The sequence below is a fragment of the Molossus molossus genome, unplaced genomic scaffold (assembly GCF_014108415.1).
Source record: "Molossus molossus isolate mMolMol1 unplaced genomic scaffold, mMolMol1.p scaffold_m16_p_10, whole genome shotgun sequence".
Taxonomy (NCBI): domain Eukaryota; kingdom Metazoa; phylum Chordata; class Mammalia; order Chiroptera; family Molossidae; genus Molossus; species Molossus molossus.
In genome coordinates this window covers 33,646,541-33,672,819 of record NW_023425345.1, presented here as the reverse complement: position 1 = coordinate 33,672,819, position 26,279 = coordinate 33,646,541, and the positions used below count along the sequence as shown (strand labels likewise).

The window sequence follows — 26,279 nt, the reverse complement described above, 5'->3', positions numbered from 1 at the left end:
TGCTGTCCTTGGATAGATCCAGGTGGAGAGATTGGTGTGCTCCCTGTGTGCATCTAGGTACAGGTAGAGGTGCCATCCTAACACAGAGGTGGAAGTAGAATTTGATCAGTGTGGCTTCTATTTTGTAAAGCTTTTCACTCCGAGAGCTCCTGCTTTATTTATCTGTAAACTCATTCCATCGTTTGATAATTTTTTAGTTCTTCATTCGTTTTTTTCACATATTTTAAATGAACTAGTAGGAAAGTTCATTTGAAAAACACATGTTTTTCAATGATGAATTTAATGATTGATGTACATGGAGTGACCAACTTTTTTGAATTTTTCTAGAGCATTTTTAAAGGCTTTTGGAGATTTACATTTAGAAGTTATTAAGAGAAACTTGTATGATTACAGTAGCCCTCTTTATCTGCAGAGGGTGTGTTCCAAGACCCACCACAGTAGGTACCTGAAACCGCAGATAGTACTGACCCTATATATATACTATGTTTCTTCCTGTACATACATCTACTTTACAGCTTCTCTTTGGCATATTTGAATTGCCAGCATCACTACTCTTCTACTTTGGGGCCATTATTAAGTAAAATAAGGGTTACTTGAACATAAGCACTTGTGATACTAAGACAATCTATCTGCTAACCCAGGTACTAAGTGACTAATGGGTGACTAACATATACAGCGTGGAGACGCTGGACAAAGGGGTGATTCATGTCCCTGGTGGGATGGAGCATGTCAGTGCAAGAGTTCATCATGCTACTCAGAATAGCATGCAACGCAAACTTATGAATTGTTTAATTCTGGAATTTTTAATTTAATATGTTTGGACTATGGATTATTATATGTAACTGAAAAGGAGGAAAACAAAATCTTGGATAAGGGGGGACTACTGTATTAGCCTAAACTTTTATTGATCTATGCTTTCTTTATTCCTTTTGTTAGAATTGGTAATTATTCCTAAAAGATAATAGCAATGATCCAGATACAATGAACACCAGAGGACAAAATAACCGTTATTGTTAGGAATTTGAAGTTGTCTAGGAACCAGAGGTTAAACAAAGTTGAATCCAAAACTCCATCCATGTTACACTGGTTCATGTTGTAACTGTTCTCACCAAGTATTTGTTGGTACTTACATTCTTCCCCTCCTTTCCTTTTTCAAATATAGTTCAAAAAATTTATTTAGGAGAATTTTTGTTTGGTATTGTGAACTAAAAATCTTCTCATATGATACTCTTCTAAGTCAATTTATGGAAACTGTATTTATAGAGTATATTTTTAGAACATTTTGAAACTAAACAGTAGAGGTTAGGTAGAAAGTTGATTGAAAAGTAAAGTCTTAGAAGCTAAGTTAGTTTGTTAAAAGAAGAGGAAGTATTAAAAGAAAAGGAAAGAAAAAGTAAAAAGAAGTGGCATCTAGGTCTACAAAGTAAATAATAAAACAGAGGGAGATTCATGAAATATCTTCATATACATGGTAAAAGAATGAGAAACAAGTATTTTTCCAGGAGGCAAAGTGAGTTCATGGTCAAAGAAAATGCTTTAGAATCCTGTACGAATGTAAGTGAATATTGGCTGCACTTATTTCAGAGAGGATTAGTTATCACTGCCTAACAAAACACCCCCATATTTAGGGGCTTTAGACAATAAACACTTATCTCACACAGTTTCCGTGTTCAGGAATCTTAGAGGAGCTTGTCTGGGTGGATTTGGCTAAGAGTCTCATGGGGTTGCGATTGACCTGTCAACGGGGGTTGCAGTCATTTGAAAGCTTGACTGGTGCTGCTATGTCCACTTCCCAAGTGGCTCTCTCCTACACTCACATGCCTAACAAGTTGGCACTGGTTGTTGGTAGGAGGCCCCAGATCCTTCCAGGTGGACATCTCCACGGGCTGTTTGAGTGTCCCCACGACATGACAGCTAGCTTCCTCCTGGGGTGGTTTTGGCTTCCAGGAAACATTTGGCAATGTCTGGAGATATTTTGGGTTGTTGAAACTTGGGCAGGACTGCTACAAGCGTCCAGTGGTAGAAGCTAGGAATACTGCGGAACATCCTACAACACACAGGACAGTCACTCCCAACAAAGAATTATTCATCCCAAAATGTTAATACTGCCAAGATTGAGAAACCTTGTCCAGGAACCGAATGATCCAAGAAAGAGGCAGGTGGAAGCTGCAGTCTTCTATGACCTAGCATCAAGAGGCAAACTGTCATTTCTGTAGATCCTATTGGTTATGTAGATCAGCCCTATTCACTGTGGGAGAAGAGTACACAGGACATACATACCCAGAGGCAAGAGTTACTGGGAACCCTCTTCAAGGCTGGCTATCACAGAAGAACTTTATATAGAGAGAGAATAGAATTATTTGGTTTAGGCATTTCAAAGCGATTTTTTAATTAAAAAATGAATGTGAAATATCATGCTATTCCAAAAGCTGGGCTTTTTAGTTCCCCCTCTATTTGTTTTTTAAAATATATGTGTTTGTGGATATAATTTACAGTTGTGAGACATTAAATCAACAAAGTAAGAAAACAAGGAAAATACTCTGTTAAAGTATGAACAGAGAAGGAACAGAGGGCATTTTAGACAGCAAATTAAATGATGACTACTATTTGAATTCCTTCAAATTAAAAGGCCAACAGTTTAAATGTAAAAGCAATGAGTAATGACTACACTGAAGCAGATGTCCCCCAAATACACTACTAGCATATACTTTTCAAAGAAGTAGGTGTACATGAAGCAAAAGTGCAAAGTGGCAAAATGAGGAAAGTTAAATGGTGTGCTAGAATATATCACCCTCAGGTAAATACCTTAAGACTTGCATTTAAATGGCAATCAAGTCTCAGGATAGCATTAACACTGCAAAAGCATGCCTATCAAAGATTTCCTGGAGCTCTGTCTGCCTGTTGGCAGGGCATCGTGCAATCTCTACGTGCTCAAGCGAGCTGGTGTTCACGACAGGGCCTGCAGGACTGTTCTGTAAGATGATAGGCTTGATTTTTAGGTAACGGGAACCTACTAATTAAGTATGGAACTGGGGTTGCCACATGAGCATGATTTCTAGTTTTTCAGGGATTAACAACATAATAAGATTATTAAATTTGTTTTTATATTTCTTTAATTGACTCTGGCATATAAATGTAAACCTTTTCTCATCTAAGTTCTACATGAAGGAACGATCATGGAGCGATATGGCAAACGCTTTGGAGATCCTCATGATGTTTCTATTGTGTTTTGTGTTTCTCTTTCGTAAACCTCTACTGACTTGTGGAAAGAAATGTCTTATTGGGGTGGGAAAGGTGAGAGAGGGTGCCCACAGAGAACAACACGATAAAGAAGAAAGAGAAGAGATGACTGTGACCACGAACTAAGGAGGAGAGGGGCAGCATTAGTGCCCACACTGCAGATCAGCCTGTCATGTGACTTCCCTACTTAATTTAATATGATTATTTCATCAGAGAGGATAATAGTGGTGGCGTGATTAATTTTGCAACATGTTTCATGAATGCTTTTAGTCGTGCCCATATGTTAGTCTTGCTACTTACTTCACGTGAGTGTTTATGATAAATATGGGGAAATCACAGTTTTCAAATTGTGCAGACAGAATAATCTGGAAAAAAATATATATAACTGTATGGCTATTAAAGTATCAAACATATTTATAAATAAAATATTAAATACATACACAAACTGTCCTCAAAGAATTCAGTTTAAATAAAATCCAGTTCCACATATGTGTATGCCCAGGTCTCAAATACTGAAAAAATATAAAGTAAATGCATTTCTTTGCTCCTTTATCACTGACCACACCAAACAAAAGCGTCAGAGCTGCATGCCTAGATGTCTAGTTCTTTGCATTTTTCTAATGCCTGACATATAGCAGCCTTACTAAATAGTCGAAATTTTGTTCACTAAATGACGCATGGATGGATGCACGCTTGAATGAATGTGTGTGATCTTGGCCCTTGCTGGTAGAGTGCTATCAATGTGTTAGCACCCAAATAAGTGTTTGATTTTCCAATAACTACTTTAGGTAAATATTTAAGGAAGTAGAATTGTGAGACAACTGATTGATAATGAGAATAGATACGTAAATAAGGAGGTGAATATTTTTTCTGGAGGGTACAATTATTGCACATTCTCAGTGGTCCATCTTGTGGTCCAAGGTATGCATGTGGGTATATTTCCATGTTGTGAAAAACAAGGATGCAAATAGAAAGCAAGAAGTAGACTTTAGGATACTGATATCCTTATTTTCTAGTTCTATATTAAAATCCCTTAGCAAAGAAATGAATGAAGGCCAAAGATTGAGAAGAGAGACAACACCCTCCAGGATTCTGGAGAATGATTTTTTATTTAAAACTGACTTCTGTAATCAAACATCAAAATGTATTTCATCTTTGTTCACTATAACATTATAAATGTTATACAGTTATTTTTAGTAATGTGTTTTGTCTAGGATACACTTATTACTTGAAAACCATCTAAATGAAATATATATTTAACTTTATATTTTACAGTGTTTGCTAAGTTTACATGGCATAATCCTTGCATTCATGATGACAACTGGTATTTCTCCAGTGCATCCAAGGCTATATATCTGTGTCAAAATTACTTCCTTATCTAATTTATTATTTATATGTGTGGGGGTTTTCATTGGCTGGGATACGATTTCATTAAGATCTTCATGATATTTTTAGTATTGTGACCACAAGCTGATATTAAATGAAGTGTTTGCTTTCAGACAGTTATAGTAGCTCTAAGTGGAACATGCCTGAACTATTATGTTTGTTTGGGTTGTACGTGCATTGCATTCCATCTCAGACAACTAAGATTAGAAACTACTGTATTAGAAGAAGCTATAACATGAATAGGGTTCCCAAGACTTGTATATGGATGTACAAAATAGTATTGTCTTATACATTATTGTATGCCTTGTTATATTTTTGGTATACTGTACACAAACCCTAGATATTTTTTTCTCAAAAAATAGTCTAAGTTAACTCTTTAGTATTAGGGAAGGAAATATTCAAAACTATATACTGTAGGAAACAAAGAATTTTAAAAAATCACCAAAATAAGTCAATGATTTGTGCTTCGACTTTTAAATTAATGTATAAAGTAGCATATGTGTGTATTCATTTTATTAGTGCATGTGTAATGACCATTATGTAGCTTATTATATAGTAATATTATTATGGTTAAGCCTGAATTTCAGCAATTATATTCCATGAACATCTTTTTAAATTTAAGTTTAAATTTGTCATGTGAAGAAAGAATATTGTATGTTGAGTACAAACACCAGGGTTCATTAGAACTTTCTGAACCTTAGTTACCTCTCTTGGGTTATTCATTACTTCATAGTATTGAAAATTAAATAAATTATTTGAAATATTTATAATTCTATAAATGTAAATAATAGCCTTCTATTAGCTAAAATGTGCTTACTTTAACTTACAAACTTAACTTCAGCTTAAATGCTTGCTCTATATTTATCATATACATGTTAATAGCCATTCAACAGACACGTTAAGATTCTTTATAACTATCACTTTGTATGTAAATGAAATAAGTACGATATATGCTGTTTTCAAAAGTTTGAACTGACAAGGTAATTTAACAACTGGACCAGCAATGAAAAGAAAATTGCTCTCTTCATTGCTTGATGGTGAACTTGATAGAAATGCTCTTTTCCAATGCTTTCTTGACCTTGAAAATTACTTCTATTTGCCTATATGTAAGTTATTTATCTTAATTTTAAATGTATATTTTATATGTAAAAATACAGCACAATCATGCTAAGCTTTAAATTTCTCCTAAATGAGATAGTGCAAATAAACAAAATAGAAAAAGCCTTACATTTGGCATTTATTGTGCATAATTTTGGGGATGCATATCAAAAATAAATAGTCCACTCCCATTTTACACCTAGGGTTTTTAAATTTTTATCAAGTAGAAAGTAATTAATAGAAAATGGGAAACTACTGTAATTTTTCACTCTTCATGAAAGCAGGCATTTGGTATAGTAGCTCTGTCATAAATTATTAAAAGAATCAAATTGTGAAATAATATCATGTAATGGGTCAAAACTACGTGTATTGTTACTGGTAAAAGGATTAAGCATGTGGGTTCCTATTAATATACCATTAGCCTGGTCACACAATGAAAGAGAATTAAAGGGCAATTATGAATGACATTTCTATCAACTTTGGGACTGTCAACCTTTGTTATGTCCTTGGGGCTTTGCACTCTTGACTTTCAGACACTATGATGCCTTGAATGGAGGCGAATATTAAGAGTTCCAGCGAATCTCTTGCTCTGAGAACTGTTTTGGGCAGTCATTTTTCAGTATGCTCACGTGCAAGCTCTTCGTGCTTACAGCGTACTGGTGACCTTTCACCCCGTCAGCTCCACATCTGCACCATCTTCATCACCACCACCATCCCCTCTCTACACACACTCACACTGTTTCCTCTGTGCTCACAAATCTCTGCTGCAACTCTGTGAATCTATTGCCCCCTCTGTTTTTTCTCTGCACAGTCAAGTGCAACTGCCACTTTCAGTCTCTCCAAGCATCCCCTCAAAACTTTTGCAAGAGTTGTGATGCTGTCAAAGGAAGTTTTCAGGCTGTCATGACAAAAGCTAGTGGTTTCACACAGAAGGTAGTAAGCAGGTGCGACGATTGATGGTGGGGGGAAGTGCCTAGAATATTTAGAGCTGCATAGTAAGCAGTCAATGGAGCTCCTATTTGACAGGCTATTTTGGCTGAATAACAGGGAGAAAATTTGGATTCTAATCCTTATTAGCTCACTGAATCTGAGCAGCATTTAGTTTATTATGCATATGCATGTTTTCATTTATTATTATTAGCATAGATGGTATGTTCTGATAAAATTTTAAAGATTGAGATAATATTACGTAAGTTTTAATGTTCCCTCATTATACTGAGGAAGTTTTTAAAAGGCCTTTGAAGCCAATAATTATATATTTTAATAATTTCCTTGTATATTATATAAGATAGTGTCTCTCAAACGTTAGTGTGCATCAGAATCACCTGGGAATGCTTGTTGAAACCCAGATTGCTGGAACCCACCTCCAAAGTTTTCAGGATAGAGAATTTGCCTCTCTAACAAGTTCCCAGGTGGTGCTGGTGGTACTAGTCCAAGGACCACATTTTGAGACATAGTCACTCATGCTGAAGTAGAGTAAAACAGGGAAACAATGCCCCTGGATTTCTGCCAACCGTAGCATGTCATATAAGGATTATGGCTGACTGGCTCAACTAAATGTTCAGATTGAAAAGTGTAGAAATGATTTTGCCCTGTACTTTTTATAAAGCTAAAGTAACATTTTCAAAATTATATATTAAGCCAGTCATGGAATTATCTTACTTCACTTCTTTCCAAAAGTCTATGAATCCATATAATTTGGTATGATGGTCATTGATTTATTATGCATCTAACATGATCCCAGGTTACCATTTGAATTATGTCATGGATTGTCATATAACTATTCTATTCTATGAAACAGAAAATAGAATTAGAAAAAAAAGTATTAGTCATTTTCCCTGGCCTGTTTATGGGTTTTATAAGTGCATCTAACCATAAAACCTAATAACAATAAACAACTTTCAAAAATACAAATTTGAAATAGATGTTATATTACACCATTTTACTATTTTAATAAAGTGCCTTGTTTCAGTGTGTTTTTTTGTAAATATATACATACAATTTTGTACACATTAATTAACATGTTTCCATGTCACCAAATCACACCATTTAATTCTAAATTGTTCCACTTTCTACAAGTTATCCTGCTACTACTGGTCAATATTTTATGTGCTTAACTCTTGAAAAACAGTAGTTAAGTAGAAACAATATATATGTATATATTTTTTAATCCTCACTCCAGGATATTTTTTGTTGTTGTTGATTTTGTTGATTTTTAGGGGGTGGGGGGAGAGAGAGAGAGAGAGAGAGAGAGAGAGAGAGAGAGAGAGAGAGAGGGAGAGAGAGAAACATCAACATGAGAGAAACATCAATTGGTTGCCTTCTGTATGCGCACTGACTGGGGATCAAACCCACAACTTAGGTATGTATTCGGACTGGGAATCAAACCCACAACCTTCTGGGTATACAGGATGACGCTCCAATTAACTGAGCCACTCCGCCAGGGTGGAAACTATATTTTTATTCTACAATAATACCTGTGTAAGATTGGATATAATGTAAATAATAAAACACAAACAAATGATATATTTCAATTTTAGAGCACAGAAAAGGAATAACTTTTTATTTGTAGTGAAAGAAAAGTGATGTAATGTTAATGTCTGATTCTTATATATTGTCACAAAAATTTAAGTGGTAATTGTACCTATAAGGGCTAATGTAGATAGGTATAAAATAAAATGTGAACTACGTAAACTTGACCTGTTCAAGCATAGAAAAATTGAAACCCACCACCATACCTGCTGAACTGATCACGTACAGATCTTTACACTACCATGTATTGCACTGTGAGGAAAATCTGTGAAACAAATTTGGATTTAAAAAATGTAATGTTAAGTGTTTAGAACAGTGTTGCACATAAATATATAATACATATTAGTATAATGTTAATTGTGTTTATTTTAAATTTTAGATTAAAAGTGCTTTTGTGGAACTTAAGAAAAGGGTTATTTTTAAGAGTTAGAAAGTTTTCTCCGTTTTTGCATTTAATTTTGAGAGCAGTTCTGATCAGAGGTTCACTCCATTTAACTCCTCGTCATGGATATTCCAGCTACTCTCCCTAAGCACCGGGGTGTAAAGATGCTTGGGACTCACCCTCTGTTCTTTGGAGGTTGGAAAGAACCCATCTGCATCATAATTTTATATGAACTCTGCATTGTCTCTCAATAAAAATAATAGGTCTCAGAATATTTCTTACAGGTGACATCAAATCTGAGCTTTCTGGTTAGTCCCACGCACAAGTACTTTATCTTATACAAAAGGTTTTTCATAATATGTAGTTCACAGTGATGTTTTTGACAGCTGACCAAACATTTGTAATGTTCAGATTGAATGTTAAGATCACTGATCGGTAGAGTGACTTGATGGGAAATGACAGGCGCTATACCTGTGTTTATCTAGGCGTTTTTAATCCGCTTCTCCTTATCACAGCTCATGTTCTAATGATCATTGCAGGATGAAGTGGCACAGCCACTGAACCTCTCAGCTAAACCCAAGACCTCTGATGGCAAATCACCCACATCACCCACCTCTCCCCATATGCCAGCTCTGAGAATAAACAGTGGGGCAGGCCCCCTCAAAGCCTCTGTCCCAGCAGCATTAGCTAGTCCTTCAGCCAGAGTTAGCACAATAGGTAAGTCCTGTTTCTTTTGTTCTTGCTGATGTTCTGTTTATGGCAATTGAATGAAATCATCTTTTAATGGCAAATCACGCGTACCCTGTGCATGGCTTTAGTTCTATACGAGAGTTCCAATTCGATGACTCTCACAGGTCTGTTTTAAACATGCAAATGAAATTTATAACTGAACTCCAAGTTGTAATGTCCCCCTGAAAATTGAATTGAACTGCTAATGTTTATTGCTATAACTGATGTTCTTAAGCTTATACAGCCGAGACCTAATGACTAATCACAGAAGCTGTTGTTAGGTGACCTGCCTTTTGCATCACTGAAATGTATTTTTATTTTTTGTGATGTGCACAAAGTTGACATAATAATGAAATACTTTCTGACTGGACTAGCAGTCAGCCATCAGGATGTGAAGTTTGTTTTTGTTCCATACCTCTTGAAATTTACCTGAATATATTAAAAGTATTATAAAAAGTAGATAGCTTTGTTTTCCCAAAATTGTCATTTCAGTAGAGTAAGCAAACACTAAAATATTTTTCTGTAAGCTAACTTTTGAAATTTTTTCAAAGAGGGGGTCAATGGGGAAAAATGGGGGAACATCTGTAATACTTTCAACAATAAAAAAATGTTTCAATAATTTGCATTTTAATGACATAAATAAGACTGTAAATACTTGCTTAATCCCACAGGTATTACTATGTTTATTATTTGCATAGAGTTATGAAGAGGAGGCTAGCACAGACCAGTCCTCAAAGAGCTTGGGTTTAGTTAGGGGAGAAGTCATCTTATAGCACAAGCAAAGCCTTAGCAGGTAGTATTCCAGAGCACAGAGATGATCCTTCGGCCATAAAGAGGAGAGTGTTGAATTCTTTTCGGGAAGGATCAAGGGGGGCTAAACTGGGGATAGTCCAATTCAAATGGAACCTTGAAGAAGAGATATAGTCCTAGACATTTTAGACTACAAGAAAAAACAAAACAAAACAGAGTAAAATGGTATTGGCTAGGTATAGAATGAGGGTGTAGTGGAAAGTGATCAGAGCTAACACTGAAAAGGGCAGATGGAGTCTGAGAGAATGCTATCCTAGGAAATTTTGACTTTTTCTCCAGACAGCAATCTGATCAGAACTTTAAGAAGAATATTGGCAGCAGAAAGAGATTGGAAATAGGGAAATCATTGTTCTATCGCAGGAGAAGAGTATGTTACATGAAATAGGAAGAAGCAATGATAAGCAAAGGAGAAAATAGATGGCAGATGTATTATTAAGGAATTGGCATAAGTTACCCACAATAGAATGTACCTGGTGAGGTTCAAGCTGGAGACAGAGTCTAGGATTTTGAATTTATAAAATAAAGAGAATAGTGCCTTAATTGTGAAAGAGAAGTCCGGATTGAAAGCAGATTTGGGGGAAGACATAAATATAAAAATGTAATAAATGTTGAATTTGAAACACAAGGAGCCATTTATGTAGAGATGTTCATGAGGAAATTGTAAATGTAGGTCTGATATTCAAAAGGATTGCTAGAATGTTTGGTATAAAAATCATTTCTTATTGAGCTCGCTGAAGTCGTCAGAGCAAATAAGTTTACCCCCATCCCCCACAAGAAAAGAGTGTGTCTGGTAAAAAGAGAAGTAGGGTAAAGAATTATAGGTATTACCTACTGTATTAGTTATCTGTTGCCGCCTAACAGATCAACACAAAAACAACAGCCCAAAACAAACATTTATTATCACATAGTTTCTAAAGGTCAGGAATCTGGGAACAATGTATCTGGGTGGTTTTGGTTTAGTCTTTCTCTTATGGTTGCAACCAAGATGTTAGCCAGGGCTGCAGACTTTTCTAGGGATGGATGATATTTTTCAATAAGACCCTCATGGCTGTTAGCTGGAGTCCTCGTACTTTGACACACGGGTCTTCCCATAGAGCTGCCCATAGCATGGCAGCCAGTATTCCTCAGAGTGAGTGATTCGAGAGAGAGAACAGAGAGAAAGCCACAGTGCCTTTATGACCCGGTCCCCACAGTCACACATAGTCAGTTCTGCTTTATTATTTTTGTTATAAGAGAATCCCAAAGTCCAGCCCAACTCATGTCTTAAAGGGAGGAATATCAAAGTGTCTTTGGTCCCATATTCTAAAACCACCACACATTTGTAGGAGGAAAACTGATAAAAAGCCAGTGAGTATCTTAGAATGAGAATGAAGATAAGGTAGTGTCCTGCTAGCCTAAGAAAAGCAGTTTAAGAAGGAGGAGTTACTAATAGTGCCACATTCTGCAGAAAAGTTAAAGAACATGAAGAAGAACAGTATTAGGATTTAGTGGGGCTCATGGACAGGTAGAATCAGAGAGGTTTTAGTAGAAAGGTTGAGCAGAATTCCAATTACAAGAATTTGAAAACATGAAGGAAGAAAGTGCAGTTGATCTATAGACCAGTCTTTTTGTAAGTTTGGTATTGAAACCTGATTTTGAGATGAGTGAGTAGTAATAGATTTTTTTTTTTTTTTTTTTTTTTTTTTTATCCTCACCTGAGGACATTTTTCTATTTTTTGTTCAGGTAGAGTGGGAGGGGGAGAGAGGAAGAGAGAGAGAAACATCGATGTGAAAGGGACACATCGAGTGGCTGCCACCCTCACGACCAACCAGGGCTGGGGACAAACTGCAACCAAGGTACGTGCCCTTAGCGGGAACCAAACCCGGGTCTCTCGGGACCGCAGGCCGACGCTCTAACCGCTGAGCCAAACCGGCCAGGGCGGTAGTAATAGATTTTAGAATAGAAAAATCGTATGTATTTTTTCGATGGGAGTAAGAGTTGGAGAGATGTATAGATATAAAACAGCACATGAGTGATGATGCAGCAAGAAGGAGAGATGAGAAAAAATTCACTTTGGAAAAGAGAATAACCCATTGTTTTTTTTCTGAGACTGAAAGAAATGAAGAAAAAAAGGATACAGTTATGGAGAAATTGTGGGATGAATAGAAAGAAAGCTGAAGGGGAGTATTTCAATTGCTACTATCTCCGCAAAGTACAATTCCAGATTATTTGCCAAGATGAAGTCAGTTTGGGGCGGTGGGAGAGGAGTAAGAAGAGAAACAATGGAAACCTAAGTTCTGAGAAGTTTGAGAAAAATTTGGGGTGTACGTATGCTTTTTATTATTATACACCATTCTGTTATGGTCAGACTCTCAGTTACTCTGTTCAACACCCTACATGGACACCAAGATAAGACTTGCTTTCATGTGCTCAGTGGGTAAAGGAAAAAATACTTTGTTTGGTAAGAATGATTTATTTCCATAATAGACATAAAGTCTCATAAATATCACAATATTGGTATATGAGTTATTTTGTTATGTCATTAAACTAGACTATTAAACTAATGGAATAACTAATGCATCTGCATTTTTTTCATATGAGGATTTTATACTTTAGCATTCCAAGGATTAAGTATGAGAAAATACTTTAGAAAGGCAAGAATGTATTTAATGACATTTATCATCTGACTTTCTCCACTACTAAAATTTCTCTTATTTTATTTCCTTGAAATATCCCTTCACCACATACACATCCCTCATATTTTCCAAGGAGTTGAGGCCACTACAATTTACTTTTCTCTTTTCAACAAATGCAGATGTTGAAAGCTGAAACTGTAATGAGTAATAATGTAGTTGGATAAAAGCTATGAGCATTAATGGTGTGGTAAAGGTCATTTCTGAAAGAAGAATTAATGTGTTATGCCATTAATAACGCATGGAAAACTGTGAACTAAAAGATAACTTAAGATATCGTTAATGACATGGGGCTCTTTGTTATATATCAGCTATAAATATAGAGAGTGAGTTTTTGAGGTTGGTGACCAATATTATAGTATATTATATACGATGCTTTTGATATGGTGGGCAAATGATAGGCGGCCCCAAAGAAAGAATCCTTAAAAGCCATGAAAGGTTCAGAAGAATGATGGATAATTTTAGAATCTCTTGACCAGATGTTGTCTTTCCCTCATTGGCTTTTTCACTTATGTTGCACATATATAGAACCCTTTTAACTTTTTTCAAAGCATTTTTAATCTATTTTCTCACTGCAGCTAATTTTAGAATGACAGTGCTTTAACTAGATGGAACAGATATCCATATCATCTAGTCAAAACTTGTTATTTTACAGTAAGGCACAGGGACTTAAAGTAGCTTAGTGCTTACCAGGAATTCTAAATAAGTTTCTATCACAATGTAGACAGCTCTGGGATACTATGTTTATTACCTCTGTGGTAATTTCAAGGAATCAGATACATAAAGACCTAGTAATGCCCAAATTCACAGCCAGTGGAGGCTGAGACCTTACAATCAACCAGTCTTCAGGTCGGGATGCTTTCTCTTTGTTATTGCCTGTTGGTAGTTTCTCTGTAGTACATGCTTTTCTCAGTGACTATTTGCACTTCCGCTCACTCATTTAATAGATGGGTATTAAACATCTTCTCTATGCCATACATTTTGCTAAGTCCGGAGGATAAGCAGATAAAGGTGAGGGACTAAGGCTTCGATACCTAGTCTTTGTTCCATCATGTCTTTGGAAGACACTGGAACATATTATTCTCACCCTACACCCCTCAGGGCCATGAACACATGATAACGTAAAATTGTACCTGAGAAAATGTACTAGATACATGTAGATTCAATAAAATGAAGGGAAACATTTTCGGGTCCATTATCTTGGTACTTTATTTCTATAACTTGCTCATTTAAAACATGATGCCATGAAGGAGAATATCACCTCAAATACATTTACATTTTTAATGAGAAAAAGTCCTATGAGGGAATGTTATTGAGCTAGAATTTTGCAATAGTTACACAGAAAGCCATTGGATTATCAGGAATTTAGGGGTATCATTCGACATCTGGCAATTAGCATTTACAAAGCACGTTACAATTCACAATTTGCTTGCACATTTATTATTTAATTAATTCTTGTGAGGTTTTTCACAGATGAAGAAATATCAGGGTGCCAAAAATTTGATGATGATGTGACCTCAAAACTAGGAAAAAATTAATATTTAAAAAAAAAAAATTGAAACACCTCTGCCCTTACTTTTACTTCTAGCTGAAGGATCGTATGTAAAATAAATATGTAGTAAATAAGAATTTGTATTGCCCCGATAGCATCTGTTAAGTCGATGAATTTTAATAAATCTGTGACATATGGTACCGGCTTCCACTGATATGATGGCATAGAAAATCAATGAACTTGGAATTATAAAACCGGATACTTTCAACTTAGAAATATGCATTTATTCCTTCAACAGTCTGCCATGGGCCAAAGGAATAAAAGACTAAAAGAGGAAAAAGAAATGCCTGCAAGTAGTTACTTCAAAGACTGGTGTAAAAGGCAAATTTAGAAAAATGAAAGACAATGTGACAGAAAAAGCATTAATAAGGTTTTGAAGGAGCAAATAAATGGGAAGCACTAATGTTGCCAAGGAGCATGTCTGGGGTATGTCAGTGAAGTCCTTAAAGAAGAAGGGACATTTGAAAACATTCCCAAACACACTGGGAAGAGAGTATTTCAGGAAAGGACAAGCTTGGGAGACAGAGGTGGCGGGAAGAGGAAGGCCTGTCCTTGGAACAGGAAATAGTTCTGTGCAGACTCAGCACAGACCTTCTAAGAGACCAGCAGGAAAGATAAGCAGAGTTGACAATTCAAAGAGACTTTTTAGGCCATTTTAAAGTGTTTGGAATTCATCCTAGGATGACGTTCTTTCTGGAGGGAGCATTCCGTTGTTTCTTGTTCCAGTATTTTGGGGAAAGGCTGCATATTCTTGTTACTTCTTGCAGGTCCATGATGCACATGAACAGATTCAAGGTTTTGAGAACTTGTGCAATGAAGAAACCTTTTTCACTTTGGTATTTCCCACATTTATTTGAACATGGGATTAGTTTTCTTCACAGACTATTACAGATCACCATCTTATGAAATGCTCCTTTAAGCATTAGGGTACCAAGAGATGGGTTTTGAATCAGGTAAAGTGACATGATCAAACTCCTTGTTTTGGAATATTCTGGAGTGCTTTATCTGGAAGCAGAATAGGAGATAGTTTCAAGGAGCATTTTCCTAAAGATAGGGAAACTAGTTAGGAGGTTAAGGTGTTAGCCCAAGTGAGCTAGGAGGCGGCTTCAGCAAAAGCAGGGAACATGGGAATGGAGAAGAAGCACATTTGAGAGCCGAGGAGGAGTCGGCCGTCAGGGCTTGGTTGCTGTTTGTACGGATGAGTAGGAGGGAACTTAGATGATGCCCAGGTGAATGCGTGGGCAGCTGACATGGGATATGAATGTAGGAAGAACAGACTGGGGCAGTGGAAAGATGATGAATTCTATTCTAGACATTCTGCACTTCAGGTACTTGTGGGACATTTGGGTAGAGAAACTTAGCAGACAGATCTGTGCAGCTGGGCGCCAGGCAGACAGTCAAGATTTACAGTACTAGGAATCACCTCTTGATTCTTAGCAGTGCGTTTAGGACCAATTGTGATATATTGGATTCTAAGGCTGATACAACAAGTCATAAACTGGGATACTTAAAACAGATTTATTCTGTCACTGTTTGGGAGTTAGAAATCCAAAGTCAAGGTGTCAGTAAGGATTAGTTCTTTCTGGAATCAGGGAGAATCCGTTCTATGCCTCTTACTTAGCTCCTAGTGGCTGCTGGCAATGCTAGTGTTCCTTGGGTTTCAAATGCATAATCCATTCCCTGCCTCCATAGTCACATGACCTTCCTCCCGGTGTCTCTGTCCTTCAGATCTCTCTTGTCTCATAAGGACACAAGGACACCAGTCATCGGATTTAATCCCCCCGCCCCCAATACAAGGCAATCTCATTTCAAGACCTTTAATTTAATTATATCTGCAAGAACTCTGTTTCCAAATCAGGTCACATTTACAGATACCAGGGCGTAGGAGGAGACGTACCATGTCTTTCTGAGAGACAAAACTTAACCCGTCACAGGTGTATTCCTGTTTCTCCTTCTACCTTTCAACAGCTGTTTTCATCATGGAGCAGCCATGACTCACTTTACCTGTTTGGATTTTATCCTCTCTGAGATTGGATTCGCCAATTTGCCCATTTATTCTGCCCCTGAAAATATATAAAAAGGGCCTTTTTTAATTTTGAGAATTTTGTTGGTAATGGTTAAGAAGCAACAGTGAGGCACAAAACATCAATTTGTGGTAAATTGCATAAGGTTACAGAATCTCGCAAGTATGGCCACGGTTGCTAACTGCGTTTCCCCCGCCTCATCCAAGATGCTAACGGAGCCATAGCGGCCTTCGCCTGCTTGTGTCCCCTGACTGAGGCCCGCTAACCCGCTCCCAAACACACGCCTGTCTTGATCCTGCCTTTACATACATTGGCTGCCTTAGCGTATGATGAAGGAGGAGTAACAGGTAGCAGGAGAACATTTTGGGTCTTTTTGGACACTGGTGAGGGACTTCCATTTACTTGAAACTGTCTACCAACAAGAAACGATACCTCCTCATGGACTTTATCATAATGGTTGAAGCCATGGAACAAGACTGCTGAGGGTAAGCACAGATAGGAAATGAAAGCAGAAAGAAAAAAGAAGAATAACATTTTTTACTGTCTCCTCGGGTACCAAGTGTTAGAGACACCTTCATGTGTGCTATTGTATTTAATTCTTCCATTTATTTTACAGGTGAGGGAAGTGAAAACTCAGAAAGATTGTTATAATTTTTCAAATATCACATTTTTAAGAGTTCAAAACCCAGCTCCATCTGAACCCAACACCCAAATTTTTCATTTCACTAATGCTATTGGGCAAATACACTGCCAGTTAATGAGTAACCGTCAGGAACATTTGTGATACTAAAAACTCCATCAATTCTTTCATCTTCACAACATTTGTGTTTTCAGGTCTGTGTTGTTCCCATTTAACCAATGAGACCATGGAGACTTAGGAAAGTGAAACAACGTTTGTAATTTATACAGCTAGCAAGTAGCAAAGCTAGGATTTTAGTTTAGACTTGTCTAACTCTAAAATACATGCTTCTCCTGAAGATTGAAGCCCTGCAGCAAAATCTAAAAAGCAGGTGAAGAAAGGATCCCAGGGAAGGACATGGAGATGGGGGAGTCAGAGAGGAGAGAGGGGAGCCGGTGCTTTGAGGAGAAACAAGGAAGGGAGGCGTTCCAGTGAGGAGGGGGTCAGTGATGTCACTGTGCAGGGCATGGAACACGCCCCGAGGCCGGGCAATGAAACGACCACAGGAAGCAGACCCGAGACTGTTACAGGAATGGAGCAGTGACGAAGGAGTGCGAGAGTGTGAATCTTTGAGAAGCTTGGCTTAGAAGGTAAATGGAGAGACGCGGTTGGAACAAGGGGGCAACAGAAAGCTGAGAGGGAGACTTTATGTGCCTGTTTCAGGAGCAGAACCTTGGGTACTGACAAGTTGAGGTGGTGGAGATGGGAGAGAAATGCAGATAGATGACAGATGTGGAGGAGAATAACCGATGGCGAGGTATAGGAACCTAGAATATGAGTGTAAGGGATTTATCTTGAATGAAATCGGAGGAACCATTTTCACTGAAGCAGGAAGAGACGTAAGTGGAGGTCGATTTGAAGCTAGCATAGGGCTGGGTGTGCAGAGCAGGAAGATGGAAGGTTAGCCTTGCTGGTCTTTCCAAACTCAGAGGCCAGACCATTTGCCAAGAGAGGAGGAGTCAGCAAGACTGGGAATTTGGTGACTGCGATTAGAACAAAATGTCAAGAATCGCCAACCAATTTCATTAAGAGTCAATCTATGGTGTATAGATGGCTTTTATGATTTAACACAAGAGGTAAAAGTGGTAGAATTCCATATAGATGTTAACTAAAACTCAGGTTTCCAAAAGCAGGGATGTTTACTTGAAAGTGAACAGCTACTTCCGCCTGCACATGAACGCACACCTCAACTTGGAAGTGGCCACTACAGAACACACTCGTGTCAGTCATTCACCCCCATGACAACTTGCATTCCTTCCACGTCAGTATTAACTATTTTTCCTTCACACTATCATCTTGGAAGCACCTAAAAAGCACAAAGAAGTCATACTTGTAGTCAGTGCCATGTGACAAACCATTTCACATATATCTGTACTCTGGAAAAGCTAGATAGATTACAGAAGTGCATGACGCCAGGTTGTCCATGAACAGCGATTAGAGGGGAGAAAAATCAAGCTGATCCCCTTAGGATGTTACTAAATGAACATATACTAAGACCATCACTGCCATATCAGAGCTACATTTCTTTCTAGAATGGTAGTTGATGAACTGAATAGTTCAAGGACAATATATTAAGAAGGTTGTTCAAGTCAGGATAAGATAATGTTAAAAACAACCATCTTTTATAGTAAATATTAACCCTGAAAGGTCTGACCTAGGGTCAGTTGTCCATATGGAAAATAATACAACAACTAGTAAATAATAATGCAAGAATAAACTCTGTGTTTCACCTACTCACGACTGTCAACCTACTTTTGCCCCACCCTGTATAGTAGCTGCAGGCTCCCCCTTGTATGGACAACCCTGGAGTTTATCTTTCTGCCTGAAGGAGATCAGAGGATGAGGTCTGGTCCCTGCATAATAGTGGGGGGTGGGGCGGGAGGCGCTGCTGCGCTAATCTCACATCAGCTTCTTCAATAGAAGTGTTTAAGCGGCAGAAAGTATTCTGTGTTTTGGCAATCAGCAGATCAGATAGAAGAGTCTAGCTGTACAAGGAGGAGGTGTAATCTGACATGATTAGACAAGGCTCTTTAGTACCAGAACATTCATAATTGAGACAAAGAAATAGTATTAATAACACTTTCCTAACACGGCAGTTAGCCATTTTATATTTCCTTTCTTTAATCTTAGTGTTTTTCAACAAATCATGGGATTTAATAGCATGTTTTGGCAGATTAGAGGATTTATGGCCCAGATGTTTTTTGTTCTAAAAATGGATTAGGGTGTAAAGTTTGCTGGAATCCATGGAACATGTTGAGGCAAGCCGGTCATTTTATGTGTGATTAGTGCCTGCCTTCTGTCTCGCAGTCCCTCCATCTGTCACAATTCACCAATGGATCTGGTTAGATTTAGCCTGGTGTCACAAACAAGTCCCTTTTCTGGGCAATTTCATATTATAGATTCAGTTTATACCATTTTATGCCCTAGTTAAAAGATAAGGAGAGTGAAAGATGAGATATTAACTTTCCTTTCAATGTTTGCAAAACAATCTTTTCTCATTGGTATTCCACCTTAAGATCAGGCAGATTATCATAATAATGTGCATCAAATAAATAAACGTGCAGTGTTAAAGTTAAATTAAAATTAGTTTTGCTCCTTACACCTGTTTTTCTTCAAATATATATATTCTGGATTGTAGAACTGTAGGTACAGGCTGGTCATTTGACCATCTTATTAAGAGTGTGAATTAAGTGTGACTATTCATACCAATAGCCACAATTTTTTTTTTTTTTAAATCAAACAATTATAGGTACTTGGTTACATTCTGTGCTTGAAATTTAGCATCTTAACTATTGCAAGGTATGTATCCATAGCAAACCACTGCCACCTGGGGTTTACTTCACTGTAAATGAATTCAGGGGCAAACGCATTTCTCTGTCAGTTAATAATGATTTATTTTTTCTGTAATAACAATCTAAAAGTGCTATACATAAACTTTAAGTTGACCTTTTTAATGCTATGAGAGTGTCATATAATGATAATTATCCATATCTGTGTCCTGTGGTAACATTAAAATAATCCTTACATAAAAAGAAAAAACCAAAAAAACAAAGTTAGGTTTTATTTTTGCATGACAAAATATTCAGATACCTACGAAGAGTTTATTTAAAAACTGTATTTCAAACTTCTTTCCAAATGTGTGGAAACAACTGTATTTTACTTAAATATTAGGTTTTTGTTACAGATGTGTGGCACTGTGTGCATGTGTGACGATGTGAATGAATCAGCTATCATCAGTTACTTATTCATTCATTCATTTAGACAAATCCTCCTGGGAAGTGATGATATGCCAGACCCTCGCCGTTACCCCCAAAGAAGTGATTGTTATTGTTAAAGTTTCCACGCGTTTGTATAAAACATAGCCTTTGTTCTGTCACATCTTCAGGTTATTTAAATGACCATGATGCTGTCACCAAGGCAATCCAAGAAGCGCGGCAGATGAAGGAGCAGCTTCGGCGGGAACAACAGGTGCTGGACGGGAAGGTGGCTGTTGTGAACAGTCTAGGTCTCAATAACTGCCGGGCGGAAAAGGTGAGTTCACCGGAACTCTGGCTTTCTGAAAGCACTAAATTGCCTGGATCCTTTTCTCCTTTACTATGTTCTCATCTTCGTATCATCTCAGAATAACGGTTCTCCTCCCTTTTTTTCCTTACGTCAAAACAGAAATCTCCATGTCCATCCTAATCAAAACCAGCCCCAAACAGGCAGGGTGTGATTCTCTCGTGTCCGTCTTTACACCTCACTGACAATGACTGTACTCTTTCCTGCCACCCATTTGTGTTAAAATGAAATGACACTCGAGATATGCGAGTCTGAGTGGACGTTTTGCTTTAGAGATGCTTAACTTGTATTTGGGGATGAGCTGCGTTTCAAAAGGCGGAATCTTCTTTAGCCAGCATAAGCTTGGATGATACCCATGCTCATAACCTAAGTATCTCAGATCCTGCACTTGTAATATGTTTCTAATGCAAAGTGCTGTCACGTTCTGGTGACGGCATCATCGAAAAGTTTGACTTCATTGTAGATTTTTAAAACCTGGACATGATTATCCTACCTAGGCCCAGTGAAACTTCTGAATGTATCTGAAATGTAATAATTTTAAACTTGTTTTTTGGTCTAAACTAGATTGTATTTTATTCAGAAAAATAGTGCAAGTTCTAGAAAGCTTGAAGTGATGTACTTCTGTTGGTAATGTTTGATGTGTTTTGAATTGGAATTTTAAAGTGTTTTTCAGAATCTCCTTTACCCAATCCTCTAGTTATAGAGATACAATAGATGAAAAGAGGGAAATGATCAGCTACTTAGCAATAACTTGGCAGTTAATCATCGTGGGAAACATGAGTCAAACAGTATTGTACAGAACGAGCAGTTTGATACTTTGGACAGCTTTCTGGCTTCCCGGGCTGCCTGTGGAATTGCGGCATGATCTCTAAGAAGCTAGCACATCCGCACAGTGAAGGTGAAATGCGTGCACAATCCCGTCACACCCATACTTTTTTCTCACCCAAACATGGGTCAAAAAGTGGAAGAAACTATTTCAATCCTGTCCTGCTTCTGGAGGGGAGAGCAAAACGTGGTTCAGTCCATCTTCCCTTGCAGTCTCACAACATACAAAGATATGGGTGCGGCAAGAAGGGCACGTCGTTCTAGCGGCACACCAGAGGGAAGAGGCCAAGCAAAGTGACAGCTCTAAGAAGGAATGATAGCCAGCATAAAGGAGTTTATATTCAAATATTTAAACATTCTTGAAAGGATGCTTGAACAGGAATTCCTTTTTTTTTCTGCTCCCCGTGTAGAAATGAGTTTAACACTCAGCCAGATGCTAATGCAAAGTGACTCAAGCTATTCCTCGCAAGCATAGCTAAATTGCCGTTATTTGTTAAGCGCATTGAATTCAGCTGTGGATACAGCAGTTGGTTGCATTCAGCAAGCATCTGCACCTTTTTTTTTTTTTTTAATCTTCCCAAGCAGAGACAACCCTACCTATCTCCCCCCTCTCCTCCCCTGTGCTGGCTGGGAATTGTCAAGTGACAACCGACCAAATCCTTTTGGACAGGAAGCCTTCATCCTAAGTTCTATATACTTGCAAAACAGGCCTTGTGGTTGGATCAGGGAGCCCATTAAAAGCACTTTGATGGTATGGAAATTCATCTTCATGAAGCTCCTAGGCCCCTAAGCAGCATGCTGCTTAGCTCTGGTTACAGATCGGTCATTCACATCACAGGGCAATAATTGTGCTGACGGCTTGTAAGGCAAGGGTAGTACATAAAATAATCCCGGGCCCTCCACCATGGCACTGCGAGTTAATCTTCTCTAATACAGATCAGCTGTTGTTCTAACACATGACTTTGTGCAGGCTTCAGTGACTCTGCTCAGCCTTTTGATTAAGTAACAGGAGTGGAACCATCTGCATTCACTTATTCCATAGTTGTCCATTGTTAGGGGACCCCGCTTCCACTTCTTGTTCCACCTCCACCATCAGACTTTTCATTTCTCCGATTAGCACCTCCCATTTGAGATGGAAGAGTTAGACTTGCCTCTGTTGAAAGCTACTGCTTCCAATTTTTCTTGCCCTTTTGTAGAATTTGAATGACTTTTTAAAAAGACTATTTTTTGGAGTAATACTTGCCAGAATCTGCTGGCTGATTAAGACGTCTTCATTCTAAAGGTTATCATTCCCAAATCTCTTCACCATGCATTTGCAATGCAGTTGCGTTACGTCTTCAATTAAAGTCTTATATTGTTATGGGTTTTTAAGAGAAAGTCTTAAAATATGAAGGCAAGGAGTTCCAATATTGTAACAACATGTCAAACTCCTGTAATGTGTAGGCAAACCTTTTCAGCAGGACCTGCACTAATTCATCCCTTATGTTACCTTGACACCTAAGAATGAAATTGAGATTATTGATGCTCTCCTAGAAGCAGGTGTTACTGTGGTTGCCTTTTCTTGTTGAACAAATTTGGGTGTCACTCCTACAATACTACAATACCAATGATCAATATATCTCTGTGCAACTCATGAGAATGAGATGATGTCAAATTTAAATATTTTATATTCAACATTAATTATTGTTGAATAATTCAACACTAATTATTCAACATTAGCACCTGCTATGTACTTGAGATACTATATTGAATAAGAAAATATGTATTCTGCCTTTATAGTGTTTGGAGTTGAGCTCAAATTGTTATTTTGACCCTTAATCATGGCATACTTATGTTTGTGGGTCTGCCTATGGGAGTTGAAGAAGGACCCCATATTGTTTAGCATATCAGATCAGTTATACACCTGAGTTGACAAAGGTGGCTGCTTGCGCTTCACCTAAAGTGACATCACTATACATACTATATATTTCCCTAGTACCTACCTTTTTAATCAACTTTTATAATCACCCAACTTAAGCCATGCCAAAGCATAGGTAGATGAGTAATTGGCTTGACATTTTGCTTCACAGTTCTTGAAAGACAAACACAATATATGACAACTTCCTCTTACAGTCTGCACCATTATCTCCTCTTATCATTTGAATCCCTCTAAAGAAGGAGGATTTTCTTCCCCTCTCTACAACAGTACTCCCAATTTCCTAAACCCAGAAAGTATGTGGTATGTAAGGAGCGAAAAGGAGTGAAAAGGATAGAAAGGAGCTGGGAGAGAGGAAAAGGGGAAAGGGATTCTGATGGTGCTTTCCATCAGTCTAAGAGGCGACAGCATAACCTGAGATCCAGATCATGGGAGCCTAGAGTGGGGATCTGTTCTCCTGAGTACACAAGCCTTGTACACATTTACTTTTCTCCACATTTCAAATGACCAACATGGTTGTTCCAACTAGAAATTTTTAATTCTGAAGAGCTATAATTGGACAGTGAAAACAAGGAGAGGTGTGAAGAAAGGAATGGATGTTTTAGTAATATGTACTAAAACATGTAATGAAAGACATTTTTACTGAAACGCATTTTAATTGAAGGCTTCTAAAAGATATTTCATTTCTTAACTTTTCTTGGAAGTGTTTCAACATACCCAAGAACTGTGTATGTCAGGTTTCTTGGAAACTCTGGGACACAGTGTTATTTATAATTGTCATCTCTGGTTAATTATAGCCTGATTGTATATTCAAATAATGTTATCTTTTTACCACACAGCTCTGTTATAGATTAGTTAACAGAGATGGATGAATAAGTAAGCTTCTCAGGTAGGAAGCCCAGAAAGAAGACCCTCATACATTTTGTTGTAAAAGAAAACCCACCTTACTTTATTAACATCCAAATGACAGTTTCGACCACACAATTAACTGCATATTCAGATTCTGACCTTGTGGTTGAAGGTATCCATACCTAATAGGAGATCCCACCAGGCAATACAAATGTGCTAGTGACCCAGGGCTCTGGAGTAAATGGAAGAAGAGACCAGAAGTTCCCCAGCCCTTTTCTCTGACTCCCAATGTTATCCTAGGGAGGTGCTACCTATGCTGTAGTGTCTGTTAGAAACGTGTTTTGTTACATGTATCAGGAAATCTAAATACAGTAACTTCAGCAAGGATTATATTTTAGCATATAATGAAGTAAGGAGCAGAAGGTTGGTGACATTAGTTTATCAGCTCAATGATGTCAGGATTGACATATCTGTGATTCTCTTGGTTTTTCCCTTAGGGTCACAACAAGTGACCAACAAGTATCATGAAGGCAAGCAGTCCAGGAAGGGGGATTTGTTTTCTGTTTGCTAAGTGCGGTCGTCATTCACATAGGGATGTTTTTTACATTATTCTCATAGAGATGCTTCACTGCACCCCCCGAGCTGACTTCCACAAACATCTCCTTTGGTATGCTGGGCTATACGCGCATCTTTAAGACAATTACTGACTGAAGGAAGAGAGGTTGCTTTAAATTGATCATGAATTATTTTCTGGGACTAAATGAGAGACCTGACTCTGTCCTCCCTGAAATCAAAGTATATCTTAAGATCAAAGATTAAATTGGCAGAAAGGAGAAAAAGGACCAGAGCAGCTCTTGGGTAGCAAAGGCCATTGCAAGCCACAGCTACAGGAGAAAACGGATATCACAGCTCTCAAAACTGCTTTGTTTTTTACTGTCACATGTTTGTTGTCATCAGCGTAACAACTTTTGCTGTTCCACTGTTGCATGTTTAGGGCCTTCCTTATGACTTGTCTGTGGCTCATAAAAAATTAAATTACACATAAGCACGTCCAAAAGAAAATACTGCTTGGTGACAGGTTGAATCGATAAACGTGTGTTCACACACATGCTCTCTACATGTTAAGGCCAACTTCAGTATTACTTTTCTGATATAAAACAGATGTCACTCACAAAAGTAAACATACAAATGTGTGCATACATGTCTTAAGGTAGAGAATGCATGCACCAGACACTAACTGCCTGCAGTGTACCTGAAACCTAAACACCTGCACTTGCTGTGAACGAACACACTGACAGCTGCGAAGAACAGCTGGGAAAATGTCTTAACTCTCCTTCACAGGTTCAGTGAAAATTGTTTGCAAATTTCCATAGAATAAGATGAAAATTTGGTGAATAACATATATATTACAAATAATAATTTACTCAGTTACGACATCCGTTTCTCTTTCCAGTTATTAGTCATATTCATAAGCAGCCTGACCACAGACGACCTGCCTAGACTGATTTGTAAATAAAGGGGGGTTTTTCTTTCTCTGGCACTTCGAAACTCTTCCATGACATCCTCCTTTTTGCTGCCATTGCCATTTCCTTGCCTTCCCTTTAACAGAGTGCCAAACATGAAATGACAGTGACCAATGTTGACTTAATGTGGATGTTTAATAATGAAAAAAGTGTGTCAGTCCCAGCATTCGTTACAAATGGCAGTAAGTGTATCGGATGGCAGCCCTGTAATAATTTTACATCCATCATTCTTTCCTGATGCTTCGCTGGCCATGTGATGGATGGGGCCAGCAGTGTTAACTCTTCAGAAGCTGACGCAGCAGGTCTCGTTCAGCATTCCCCGACACACGCTCCTTCCCTCAGACAAGGGGAGGGCATGCGAGGAATTGTGAGTTACAGGTTTTGCTTGGAAACCGTGACTATGAAGGGACTCGTGCCTCTGCTTCCAGTGGAAGAGTCTACAATTAATTAATGATTTATGGGTGGCTTCTGTAGATGTTGCCTTGAGCTAAAATGCATTAG

General features: G+C 37.9%; 1 protein-coding gene across 6 annotated transcripts in view; it reads left to right on the top strand.

Annotated features, from left to right (window-relative positions):
• Positions 1-26,279, top strand: part of SOX5 (SRY-box transcription factor 5) — a 960,413-nt gene that overhangs the window by 906,916 nt on the left and 27,218 nt on the right. For all 6 annotated transcript variants that reach the window (XM_036251464.1, XM_036251468.1, XM_036251466.1 and 3 more), the window contains 2 exons: positions 9,178-9,355; positions 20,491-20,636. In XM_036251464.1, the coding sequence (XP_036107357.1) occupies positions 9,178-9,355; positions 20,491-20,636 (324 nt within the window). The remainder of the gene's footprint in view (positions 1-9,177; positions 9,356-20,490; positions 20,637-26,279) is intronic.